The sequence below is a fragment of the Eptatretus burgeri genome, chromosome 11 (genome assembly GCF_056783735.1).
Source record: "Eptatretus burgeri isolate ZD-2024b chromosome 11, Ebu_testis_v1, whole genome shotgun sequence".
NCBI lineage: Eukaryota > Metazoa > Chordata > Myxini > Myxiniformes > Myxinidae > Eptatretus > Eptatretus burgeri.
This window is the reverse complement of record NC_140971.1, coordinates 51,245,679-51,258,495: the sequence shown is the minus strand read 5'-3', so window position 1 is coordinate 51,258,495 and position 12,817 is coordinate 51,245,679. Positions and strand designations below refer to the sequence as shown.

Sequence of the window (12,817 nt, the reverse complement as noted above, 5' to 3'; positions counted from 1 at the left end):
GACGCCCCATTTCTTGCTAATCTCCCTGGCTAATATATATATATATATATATATATATATATATATATATATATATATATATATATTGATATATATATATATATATATACAGTGTGTAATGCGTGTGTGTGTGTGTGTGCGTAATGTGTGTGCGTGCGTGTAATCAGTGTGCGTGCGTGTGTGTGCGTACCGTGCGATGTCAATGTGTCAATGCGTGCGTATCAATGTGTGTGCGATACGTAATGTGTGTGCGATGTCAGTAATGCGTGCGTATGTAATGCGTGCATTGTCGTGTGTGTGCGTATGTGTGTGTGCGGTGCGTGTGTGTGCGTGCGTGTGATGTGCGATGCGTATTCGCGTGCGTGATGATGATGATATGATATCGATATGCGATATGTGATATATGCGTGTGTGTGTGTGTGTGTGTGTGTGTGTGTGCGTGTGTGCGTGTGTGTGCGTATGTGTGTGTGTGTGCGTGTGTGGGTATTGATGATGTGTGTGTGTGTGCGATGCGGTATGTGTGCGTGTGTGGTGTGTGATGGTGATGTGCGTGTGTGCGTGATGTGTGTGTGTGTGTGTGTGTGTGTGTCGTGTGTGCGTGTGTGTGTGTGTGTGTGCGTGCGTGTGTGTGTGCGTGTGTGTGTGTGTGTGTGCGTGTGTGTTAACGTGTGTGTGTGTGTGTGTGTGTGTGTGTGTGCGTGTGTGTGTGTGTGTCGCGTCGACATATATATATGATGATATACATGATGATATATCGATGATGATGATGGTATTGATGCGTGTGTGCGTGTGTGTGTGTGTGTGTGTGTGTGTGCGTATGTGTGTCGCGTGTGTGTGCGTGATGATGATGATGATGTGTGTCGGTGTGTGTGTGATGATGTGTGTGTGATGCGTTGATGATATTGTGATGTGTGTGCGTGTGTGTGCGTGTGTGCGTGTGTGTGTGTGTGCGTGTGTGTGTGTGCGTGTGTGCGTGTCAATGTGTGTGCGTGTGTGTGTGTGTGTGTGCGTGGTAATGCGTGTGTGTGTGTGCGTGTGTGTGTGTGTGTGTGGTGGCGATGTGTCGTGGTAATATTGTGCGTGTGTGTGTGCGTGTGCGGTGTGTGTGTGTGCGTGCGTGTGTCAATGCGTGCGTGTGTGTGTGTGTGTGTGCGTGATATTGATGGTCGTGTGCGTGTGTGTGTGTGCGTGTGTGTGTGTGCGTGTGTGTGTGTGTGTGCGTGTGTGTGTGTGTCGTGTGTGTGTGTGTGTGTCAATGTGTGTGCGTGTGATGTGTATCAATGTGTGTGTGTGTGTGTAATGCGTGTCGGCTGATGCGTGTGTGTGTGTGTGTGTGTGTGTGTGATGATGTGTGTGAATCGTGTGTGCGTGTGTGTGCGTGTGTGTGTCGTGTAGTAATGATGTCTGTCGTGTGTGCGTGTGTGTGTGTGTGTGTGATGCGTGTGTGTGCCGTGCGTGTGTGTGCGTGTGTGTGTCGGCGTGCGTGTGTGTGTGTCAGTGGCGTGTGGTGGTGTCGCGTGTGTGTGTGATGGCGTGTGTGTGTGTGTGTGTGTGTGCGTGTGTGTGCGTGCGTGTGTGTGTGTGTGCGTGTGTGTGCGTGCGTGTGTGTGTGCGGTGTGCGCGTGTCGTGCGTGTCGTGTGTGATGCGTGCGTGATAATGTGTACCGTGCGTGTGTGTGTGTGTGACCGATGATGATGATAGCGATGATAATCGATGCATTGATAATTGTGTGCGATGCGTGTCGATGTGTGTGTGCGTGTGTGCGTGTGTGCGTGCGTGTGTGTGATATATACATATATATATATATATATATATATATATATATATATATACGTATATATATACATATATATATATATACATTAATACATCTACATATAATATATTAATATATATGATACATAATGATATATATACATATATACATATATACATATATACATCATATATACATATAAATGGTATATATATATTAATATTAATATAAGATATATCTATATATATATATATACATATGCATTGACATATATGGTATATATATATATATATATATATATATATGCATATATAATATAAATATATATATACATACATATATTATATATACATATATATATATAATGGTATATATCAACTGTGTATATATTGACATCACATGGCAATGATAAACATTATAATATGATATATATACGTATTAATACATGTATATACATATATATATATATATATATATATATATATATATATGATGATATATATATATATATACGTGCGATGATATATATATGATCAACGGTCATTGATATTGATGATAACGTTAACGTTGTCGTCGATAATCTGATGATGCGTAATCAATGATATATGATGATATATCTGATATGATATGTATATGTGCGTGTGTCAGTGATGATGCGTGTGTGCGGTACATATTGATGATGATACGTGTGATGCGTGTGTCGATGATGTGTGCGTGTCTGTGCGTGTGTGTGTGTGCGTGTGTGTGTCAATGATAACGTGTGTGTGTGCGTGTGTGTGACGTGTGTGCGTATGTCAATGTGTGATGGCGTGTGTGTGCGTATGTCATGTGTGTGTGTGCGTGATGTGATGCGTGTCGTACGAAATGATGCGTGTGGCGTGATGCGTATGTACAAATATCGTGATGTGTGTGTGTGTGTGTGTGTGTGTGGTGTGTGTGTGTGTGTGCGTGTGTGTGCGTGTGTGTGCGTGTGTGTGTGTGTGTATGTAGTGGTAATAACGTGTGTCGCTGTGTGTGTGTGTCACGGTATCAATGATGTATGTGTGTGTGCGTATGTGTCGGTAGGTATGATGTGTGATGCGTGATGATAATCAATCGCGTGTGCGTGATAATCAATGATGCGGTAATGCGTGATGATGATGCGTGTGTGTCGATATATGTCGTGATGATGATGTGTCGATGTCCGGTAATACGTAATGTGTGCGTGCGGTATGTGTGCGTAATGTGTGTCTGATGTCAATGTCAATCGTGCGTGCGATGATGATGATGATGTGTGTGTGTCGATGACGTAATAAATAATCGATGATGATATTGATGATAATCCGCGATGCGATGATGTGTGATGATGATGATGTATGCGTGCGCGTCGATAACGTGCGTGTGTGCCCGATGCGTGTGTGTGTGGTGTGTGTGTGTCGCGTGCGTGTGTGTGTGCGTGTGTGCGTGTGTGTCGTGTGCGTGTGATGGTGATGGCGTGTGTGTGTGTCGTGTGTAATGTGTGCGTGCGGTAATGTGTGTGTGGCGTATTGTCGATGTGTGTGCGATGCGTCGTGTGTGTGTGTGTGCGTGTGTGTGTGCTTGCGTGTGTGTGTGTGTGTGTGTGTGCCGTGTGATGATGCGTGTGTGTGTGTGTGTCACGTGTGTGTGCGTGCGTATCGTGCGTGTGTGATGATATTGATGTCGGTGATGTGTGTGTCAATCAATGATGCGTGTGATGATACGTGTCAGTATTCGTGCTGTCGTGCGTCGTGTCAATCAATGCGTGGTAATGTGTGTGTGCGTGTGTGTGCGTGATGATGTGTCGGTAATGATGTGTGTCGTGCGTGTGTGTCAATGTCGTGTGTGTGTCAGTGCGTACGTCGGTAATCGATGGTAATATTGATGATGATGTGTGCGTGTGTGTGTGTGCGTGATATTGTGTCAGTAATCAGTGATGATGATGTGTGATGATGATGTGGTCGGTACGTGCAGTATCGATGATGATGTGTGCGTGTGTCAATTGATGCGTGTGTGTGTGTGTGTGTGCGTGTGTGTGTGTGCGTGCGATGTGTGTGTGTGCGTGCGTGTGTGTGTGCGTGTGTGTGCGTGCGGTAATGATGTGTGTGTGTGTGTGCGTGCGTGATGATGTGTGCGTGATGTGTGTGTGTGTGTCAATGCTGTGCGGTAATGTGTGTGTGCGGTAATGCGTGTGTGTGTGTGCGTGTGTGTGTGCGTGTGTGTGTGTGTGCGTGTGTGTGTGTGTGTGTGTGCGTGTGTGTGTGTGTGTGCGTGTGTGCGTGTGTGTGTGCGTGTGTGGATGCCGTGTGCGTGTGTCAATGATGATAATGCGTGTGTGTGATAATGTGTGTGCGTGTCAATGTCAATGCGTGTGTGGCGCGGTCGCGTCAATGTGTCGCGTGTGTGTATTCGGTGTCAATGTGTCGTGCGTGCGATGTCGGTCGTGTGTCAATGATGCGTAATGTGCGATGATGATGTGTCGTGTGTGTGTGTGCGTGTGTGTGTGTGCGTCGATGTGTGATGTGTCGATATTGATAATCGCTCGGCAACGATAATATTGATGCGTGTCGGTGATAATGCGTGTGTCAATCCGGTGTGCATTGATAATGTGTCAATGTGTGTGTGTGCGTGTGTGCGTGTGTGTGCGTGTCGTGTGTGTGCGCTGTGTGTGTGTGTGTTAACGTCAATGTCAGTAATGTGTGTGCGTGTGTGTGTGTGTGTGTGTGTGTGCGTGTGTGTGTGTGTGTGTGCGTGTGTGTGTGTGTGTGTGTGTGTGTGTGTGTGTGTGTGTGTGTGTGTGTGTGTGTGTGTGCGTGTGTGTGTGTGTGTGTGTGTGTGTGTGTGTGTGTGTGTGTTTGTCACGTGTGTGTGCGTGTGTGTGTGATCTTGTGTGCGTGTGCGTGTGTGCGTAATGTGCGTGCGTAATGCGTATGTGTATGTGTAATGTGTGTGTGTGTGCGTGCGGTAATGTGCGTGTGTGTGCGTGTGCGGTGACCGGTGTGTGATGCGTGTGTGTGTGTGTGTGTGTGTGTGATGTGTGTGTGTGCGTGTGTGCGTACGTAATGTGTGTGTGTGTGTCATCAATGTGTGTGTGTCGTGTGTGTGTAATGTGTGCGGCAATCTGTGCGTGTGTGCGTGCGTGTGGTAATCGTGTGTGTGTGTGTGGATGTGTGTGTGTGCGTGTCGGTGTGTGCGTGCGCGTGTGTGTGTGTGTGTGTGTGTGTGTGCGTGTGTGCGGTACGTGTGTGTGTGTGTGTGTGTGCGTGTCTGTGTGTGTGCGTGTGCGTGGTAATGTCAATGATGCCGTTGATGTGTGTGTGTGCGTAATCAATGTCAGTAATGTGATGATATTCAATGTGTGCGCATGTGTGATAATGATGCGTGTCAATCAATGTCACGTGCGTATCAATGTGTCAATGTGTCACGTGCGGTAATGTCAATCTGTGTCGCATTGATGCGTGTGCGTATCAATGTCGTAATGCGCGTGTCGGTGTCAATGTCGTGTCGTGCGTACTGCCGCATTGTCTGATAATCGATGTGTGTGTGTGTCGATGATGTTGTCAATCAATGATGCGTGCGTGCGATGTGTCTGTGCGTGTGTGTTGATGATGATGATGATGATATCAATCAATCGTGATGTGTTGATGCGTGCGTGATGTAATCGTGATGATGATATTGATGATGATGTGTGTGTGTCGATGATGTCTGCGGTGTCAATGATGCAATGCGTGCGTGATGTGTGCGGTAATGATGATGATATTGATGATGTGTGTGTGTGCGTGATGATGATGATGATGTGTCGCAATGATGATGTCGTGCGTGTAATCGTATGTGTGTGCGTGTGTGTGTGTGATGATGATGATGCGTGTGTGTGTGTGTGTGTGTGCGTGATATTGATGTGCGTGCGTGTGTGTGTGTGTGTGTGTGTGTGTGTGATGATGTGTGTGCGTGTGTGTGTGCGCATGCTGTGTGTGTGTGTGTGCGTGTGTGTGGTAATGCGGTATTGTGTGTGTGTGTGTGTGTGTGCGGTAATCGGTAATCGCCGTGCGTGTGTGTGTGTGCGTGTGGATGATATGTGTGCGTGCGTGTGATGTCGATGATGCGATGTTAATGCGATGATATCGTGATGCGTGTGTCGGTGGGTGATGTGCGTGATGATAATGATGATATGTGAAATCAGTGATGATGTCGGTGTGTGTGTGATGCGTGTCAATGTGTGTGTGATGCGTGTCAGTATTCAATCGATGTGATGCGTCCATGATGTGTGTCGATGCGTGTGTGTGTGTCAGCGTGCGTGTGATGATGATGTGCGTGATGTGATGTCGATGTCGATGCGTCAATGTGTGCGTGTGATGTGCGTGTGTGCGTGTGCGGTGATGTGTGTGCGTGTGTGTCGTGATGCGGATGTGTGTGTGTGTGTGCGTGTGTGTGATGGTATTGACGTGTGTGTGTCGATGCGTGTGTGCGTGATGTGTGTGTGTAATAATGTGCGTGTACGTCGTCATCGCGTGTGATGATGATGATGTCGTATTAATCGATATTGTCAGTATTGATGTGTGATGATGTGTCAGTGTGCATGCGTGTGCGTGATGATGTGTCAATGATGAAATGTGCGTGCGTGTGTGTGTGTGTGTGTGTATCAATGCGCGCGTGTGTGTGTGTGTGTGTGTGTGCGTGGCGTGTGTGTGTGTGTGCGTGTGTGTGTGTGTGTGTGTGTGCGTACAATGCGTGCGTGCGTATGTCAGTAATGCGTGTGTGTGTGTGCGTGTGTGTGTGCGTGCGTGATGTGTGCGTGTGTGTGTGTGTGTGCGTAATGCGTCCGCGTGCGTGTGTCGTGATATGTGATGATGATGATAATCGTATGCTTGTGCGTCGTGTGCGTATGCGCATTGATGATGATAATCGTGTGTCGGCGCATTAATGCGTGCGTGTGTCAATGCTGATGCGCATGTAATAGTCAGTAATCGCATTGATGTCGTAATACGTAAAAATGATGATAATCAGTAATCGTACGTAATGTCACGTGCGTAATGCGATGTACGTAATGCATTGTAATGATGATGCGTGCGGTGTCGTGCTGGTGCGTGTCAATCTGATGATGCGTGCGTCGATGTCAATCATGTGTGCGTGTCAATGTGTGTGTGTGTGTGTCAATGTGTCGTGCGTGCGATGCGATGCGTATATATATATGCGCGTGTGTCAATCGATGATGGTAATGTGTCGGTAATATGTCGCAGTGCGTGCGTGATGTGTGTGTGTGTGATGTGCGTGCGATGCGATGCGTGGTAATGCGTGCGTGCTGTCCCAGCGTGCGATGCGTGTGTGTGTGTGCGTGCGTGCGTGCGGTCACGCGATGCGTGCTGTCGTAATGTCAATGTGTGTGTGTGTGCGATGCTGTGCGTGCGTATGGGTCGTGTGTGTGCGTATGCGTGTCGTGTGTGCGATGATGTCAATGCGTGCGTGTGTACGTGCGTGTGTGTGTGCGTGCGTGTTGCATTCGCATCAATGTGTGCGTGCGTGCGTGCGACCGTAATGATGTGTGTGTAGTGTGCGTGCGTGTGTGTGTGTGTGTGCGTCACGTGCGTGCGTCGATGTGTGACGTGTGTGCGTGCGTGATACGATGATGATGATGTTGATGGTAATCGATGATGATGATGATGATGATGCGCGTTGCGTGCCGCGCAGTGATGTTGATGATGATGATGTGTGCGTCGATGGCCTGGTAATCAATGCGTGCGTGCGATGCCGCGTCAGTCGATGGTAATCGGTAATCGGTGTCTGATGATGATGTTGATGATGATAATGATGATGATGATGACAGTAATGATACGCGTGCGTGTCGGTGTGTGTGTGTGCGCGTGCGTGATGTCAATCAATCGGTGCCGATGTAACGCGCAGTAATGATGATGATATGTGTCGGTGATGATATCTGATGATGATGTATGTGTCGTGTGTCAGTGTGTCGATGTTAGCGATGCAATCACGATGATAATCGTGCGTGCGTGCGTGTGTGTCAGTATGTGATGATGATGTGTGTCGCGTGCGATGCGGCGTCAATCATGTCAATCGTCTGTGCGTGCGGTACTGTCGTGTCAATGTCAATGTGTGCACGTGCGCGTGCGGTATGTGTGTGATGTGCGTGCGTGTGTGCGTGTCAATGATGTGTGTCGGTGTGCGTGCGTGCGTAATGCGTGTGGTGCGTGCGTGGTAATCGTGTGTGATAGTATTAACGTGTGCGTGATGATGATGGTATGTGCGTGTCAATGTGTGTCGGTAGTAATGCGTGCGTGATGATGTGTGTGTGCGTGCGTGTCGTGCGTGCGTGCGTGTGTGTGTGTGTGTGTGTGTGTGTGCGTGCGATAATGTGTGTGTATGTCCGGTGTGTCAGTAATCAATCAATGTCAGTAATGCGTGCCGGCGTCGTGTTGATGATGATGTCGTGTGTGTGTGTCGATGCGTGCTGGCGTCATGTAATGATATTAATGATGTGTGTGTGTGTTGATAATGTGCGTGCGTGATGATGATAATGTGTGTCGTGTGTCAATCAATGCGTGCGTGTGATGATGATGATGATGTGTGTCAGTGATGATAATCGATGTCAGTAATGCGTAATGCGACCAGGCGATGATGTGTGTGTGTGTCTGTGCGTGCGTGTCAGTAATGATGTGTCTGATGATGATGATAATGCGTGCGTGTGTGTGTGTGTGTGTGTGTCAACGTGCGCATCGGCGGTAATGTCATGTGTGTGTGTGATGATGCGTGCGGCTCGTAATGTGTGTGTGTGTGATAGCGTGCGTGTGTCAGTGTGTGTGTGTGTGTGTGTTGATGATGTGTCAATGCGTGCGTGTAATGTGTCAATGATGATGATGGTGATGTCAGTGGCGCGATACGTGCGTGCGTGCGTGTGTGTGTCGTGTGTGCGTGCGTGCGCATTGTGTGTGTGCGCGTACTTTGTGCGGTATTGTCAATGCGCGTGCGTGCGTGATGTGTGTGCGCGTGCGCGATGCGGTATGTGTGTGGTAAGCGTGCGTATGCGTGCGTGCGTGTGTGTGTGTGTGCTGGGGGTACTGTGCGTGCGGTAATGTGTGTTGTGTGTGCGATGCGATGCAATCTTGTGCACGTGTCAATGTCGTGCGGTACGGTGCAGTGCGCGTGTGTGCGTGCATTGCGGTACGATGTCAATGTGTGTGTGCGTGCGTGCGTGCGGTAATGTGTCGTGTGTGATGCATTCACGGTCACGTGGTGTGATGATGATGATAGCATTGCGTGCGTGCGTGATCGTGTGTGTGTGTGTGTGCGTGCGTACGTGTGTGTGTGTGTGTGCCTCTGTCTGATGCGTGTCAGTAATGTGCGTAATGTGTGTCGTGCGTGTGTGTGTGTGTGTGTGTGCGTGCGATGTAATGTCAATGTGTGTGCGTAATCAATGTGTGTGTGTGAAGTAATACAATGAATGTAATATGTAATAATGTGGCGTAATGTGCGTAATGCATCTCAATGTAATGTTTATGTAATGCGTATGCATGTAATGTAATGATTTGCGTATGTAACGGGAAATGTAATGCGTATGTATGTGTGTGTAATATTATTAATGTGTGTGTGTGTCCAGTATGTAATGTGTAATGTAATATCAATGTATGGATAATATGCACGTATTGATGTTCGTTCGTCTTGGAACAGCTCAGTTGAGTTAATTACGAGTGATCGTCATTGATGATCACATATACTGATTCTTCGGTTCGCATGGATCAACGCTCTGTGCCAGCCCTCAGTCGCCCCTCTTCGCGACCTGGGGATCAGGATTGGGTTCGCCATGATTCGGACTGCTCTACACCCTGCCAGTGCGGAGCTCCGATCCTCAGGCAGATCCATCAATGAGCCTCCGGTCGTGGATCCTGGTGCATCAGCGTATCATCCGATTGTCATCAATAACGCGTGCGTGCATGTGTGTGTGCGCGTGCGGCGGTAATGATATTGATGATGACGCGCCCGTCCACCGTCGTGTGTGCGCGTGCGTCATGTGTTGATGATGCGCGTGCGTGCGGTAATGTGTGCTGCGTGCGTGTGTGTGTGCGTGCGTGTGTGTGCGTGCGTGCGTAATGATATTGATAATGCGCGTGCGTGTGTGTGCGCGTGCGTGCGTGTGTGTGCGTGCGTGCGTGTGTCGTGGTAATCGTGCGTGTGTGTGTTAGGTAATCAATGATGATGATATTATTGTGTGTGCGCGCGATGCAATGTGTGTGTGTGTGTGTGCGCGTATTATTGTGCGTGTGTGTGCGCGTGCGTGTGTGTCAATGTGCGTGCGTGTGTGTGTGTGTGTGTGTGCGTACGTATGTGTGTGTGCGTGCGTGTGTGTGTGTGTGTGTCACGTGCGTGGTAATGTGTATGCGGTACGTAATGTGTCAATGCGATGCGGTAATGCGATACGTGCGTGTGTCAATGATGCGGTGCGTGTCAGTAATCAGTAACGTGCGGTGCGTGTGTGTCAGTGTGCGTGCGGTAATCAATGTGCGTGCGTGCGTCGTGCGATGCGTGCGTCAATCAGTGTGTGTCAATCAGTGTGTGTGTCGGTGTGATGATGTGTCGATGCGTCGTGTCAGCGTGTGTCGATAACGCGTGCGTGTCGTGTGTGCGCGTGCGTGTGGTGATCGATGTGCGTGTCGTGTGTGTGTGATGCGCGTGCATGTGTCGCGTGTGTGTGTGTGTGTGTGCGTGTGTGTGTGATGTGGTGTGTGTGCGTGCGTGCGTGATGTCTGTGTCGCAGTGCGCGTGCGTGTGTGTGTGTGATACTTGGCGTTCGCGATGTGTCAATGATGTGTCTTGCGTGCGGTAATGCGTGTCGTGTGATGATGATGATGATGTGTGCGCGTGCGTGTGTGTGCGTGTGTGTGTGTGTGTGTGTGTGATGCGTGCCGTGTGTGTGTGCGTATTGATGATGTCGATGATGATAATGTGCGTGTGTGCGTGTGTGTGATGTGTGATGCGTGATGCGTGTGCGTGATGATGTGTGTATGCGTGATGGCGTGTGCGTGGCGGTAATGTGTGTGTGTGTGTGTGTGTGTGTCGTCAATGCGTGTGTGTGTGTGTGCGTGTGCGTGTCAGTAATGATGATGATGATAATCAATGTCGTATGTGTCAATGATGATGATGATATTGTGCGTGGCTGACCGGTCAATGATGATGCGTGTGATGATGATGATGATGCGTGATGCGTGATGTGTGTGTCGTGCATGATGCATGATAATGTGATGTGTGTGCGGCGTGATGATACATGCGTATGCATGTCGTACGTAGTAATGCAAGTAGTGGCGTGTGTGTGTGTGTGTGTCCTGGTGATGGCGGTGATGATGATGATATTCGATGTGCGTATGTAATGATGCCGTCGATGATGATGATGATGATGTGTGTGCGTGATGTGTCGTACGTGATGCGTGTCGGTATGTGTCGTGTGTGTGCGTGATAATGATGCGTATGCGTGATGATGATGATGATGATGATGATGATGATGTCTGATGATGATGTATGATGTGTCTGATGATGTATGTATGATGTGTGCGTGATGCGTGTGTGTGCGTGTGTGATGTGCGTTGGCGTGGTGTGTGTATTGATATTGATGATGATATTGATGGCGTGTGTGTGTGTGATGATATTGATGATGATGATGATATTGATATTGATATTGTGTGTGATGATGATGATGATGTGTGTGTGTGTGTGTGATGCGTGTGATGATATTTGTGTGTGTGTGTGTGTGCGTGTGTGTGTGTGTGTGTGTGCGTAGCGCGATAGTGTGTGTGTGCGTGTGTGTGTGTGTGCGTGTGTGTCGGTAATGTGCGTATCGGTATATTAACGTGTCGATGTCGATGACCGATATTGATGATGATATTGTGGTGATGATGTGTCGGTAACGCGACGGCGGTATTGATGATATGATGATGATGATGATGATGTGATGTGTGTGTGTCGATGCGCGTGATGATGATGATGTCCGATGATGTGTGCGCGTGATGATGATGATGATGATGATGTGGTGATGATGATGATGTCAGTAACGTATCGTCATGTGATGGCGTGTGTGTCGTGTGTGTGTGTCTGATGCGTCGATGATGTGTGTGCTGTGTGTGTGTGTGTGTGTGATGTAGCGTGATGATGTGTGTGTGTGCGTACGTGATGATGATGATAGCGCGTGTCCCGATGTGTGTGTGTGTGTGTGTCGTGTGATGATGATGCGCGTCGATGTGTCAATGTGTGTGTGTGTGTCCGGTGTGTGTCGGTGATATTGATGCGCGTGTGTGTGTGTCAGTGTGTGTGTGTGTGTGCGTGCGTGTGTGTGTGATGTGTGTGATGATATTGATGATGGTAATGTGATGATATGTCGTGTGTGTGTGTGTGATGATGGCGTGTCTTCGAAACGTGTGTGTGTGTGTGTGATAGCGCGTGTGTGTGTGCTGGCGTGATATTATTGTGTCAATGTGTGCGCGTGGCTCGTAATGTGTGTGTGTGTGTGTGTGTGCGTGTGTGTGTGTGTGTGTGTGTGTGCATTGTGTGTGTGTGCGTGTGTGTGTGTGTGCGTGTGTGTGTGTGTGTGATGTGTGTGTGTGCGTGTGTGTCTCAATGTGTGCCGATGATAATCAATCAATGATATTGTGTACGGTGATGCGTGCGTATTGCGTGCTGATGATGATGATGTGTGTGTGTTAACGTGTCGATGATGATGATGCGTGCGTGTGTGCGTGTGTCGCGTGCGTGTCGTGATGTGCGTGTGTGTGTGTGCGTGTGTGTGTGTGCGTGTGTCCCGGTGTGTGTGTGTGTGGTAATCGTGTGTGGCGTAATGCGTGTGTGTGTGCGTGTGTGTGTGCGTGTGTGTGCGTGTGTGTGTGTGTGCGTAATCAATGATGTGTGGTATTGATGATGCGTGTGGTAATGATGATGTGATGTGTCGATGATGTGTTGTGCGTGATGTGTGTGTGTGTGTGCGTATCGGTAATCGTGCGTGTGTGATGATGATGATGCGTCGTGTGTGTGCGTGATGTGTACGTGATGTGTATGCGTGATAATGATGATGG

At 48.4% G+C, this 12,817-nt stretch overlaps 1 protein-coding gene across 1 annotated transcript in view; it reads left to right on the top strand.

Annotated features, from left to right (window-relative positions):
* Positions 1-403: 403 nt before the first annotated feature.
* Positions 404-12,817, top strand: part of LOC147017058 (uncharacterized) — a 23,797-nt gene continuing 11,383 nt past the window's right edge. Inside the window, exons 1-4 of the mRNA XM_085847960.1 lie at positions 404-481; positions 562-710; positions 3,941-4,068; positions 4,448-4,616. Coding sequence (XP_085704086.1) covers positions 404-481; positions 562-710; positions 3,941-4,068; positions 4,448-4,616 — 524 coding nt within the window. The remainder of the gene's footprint in view (positions 482-561; positions 711-3,940; positions 4,069-4,447; positions 4,617-12,817) is intronic.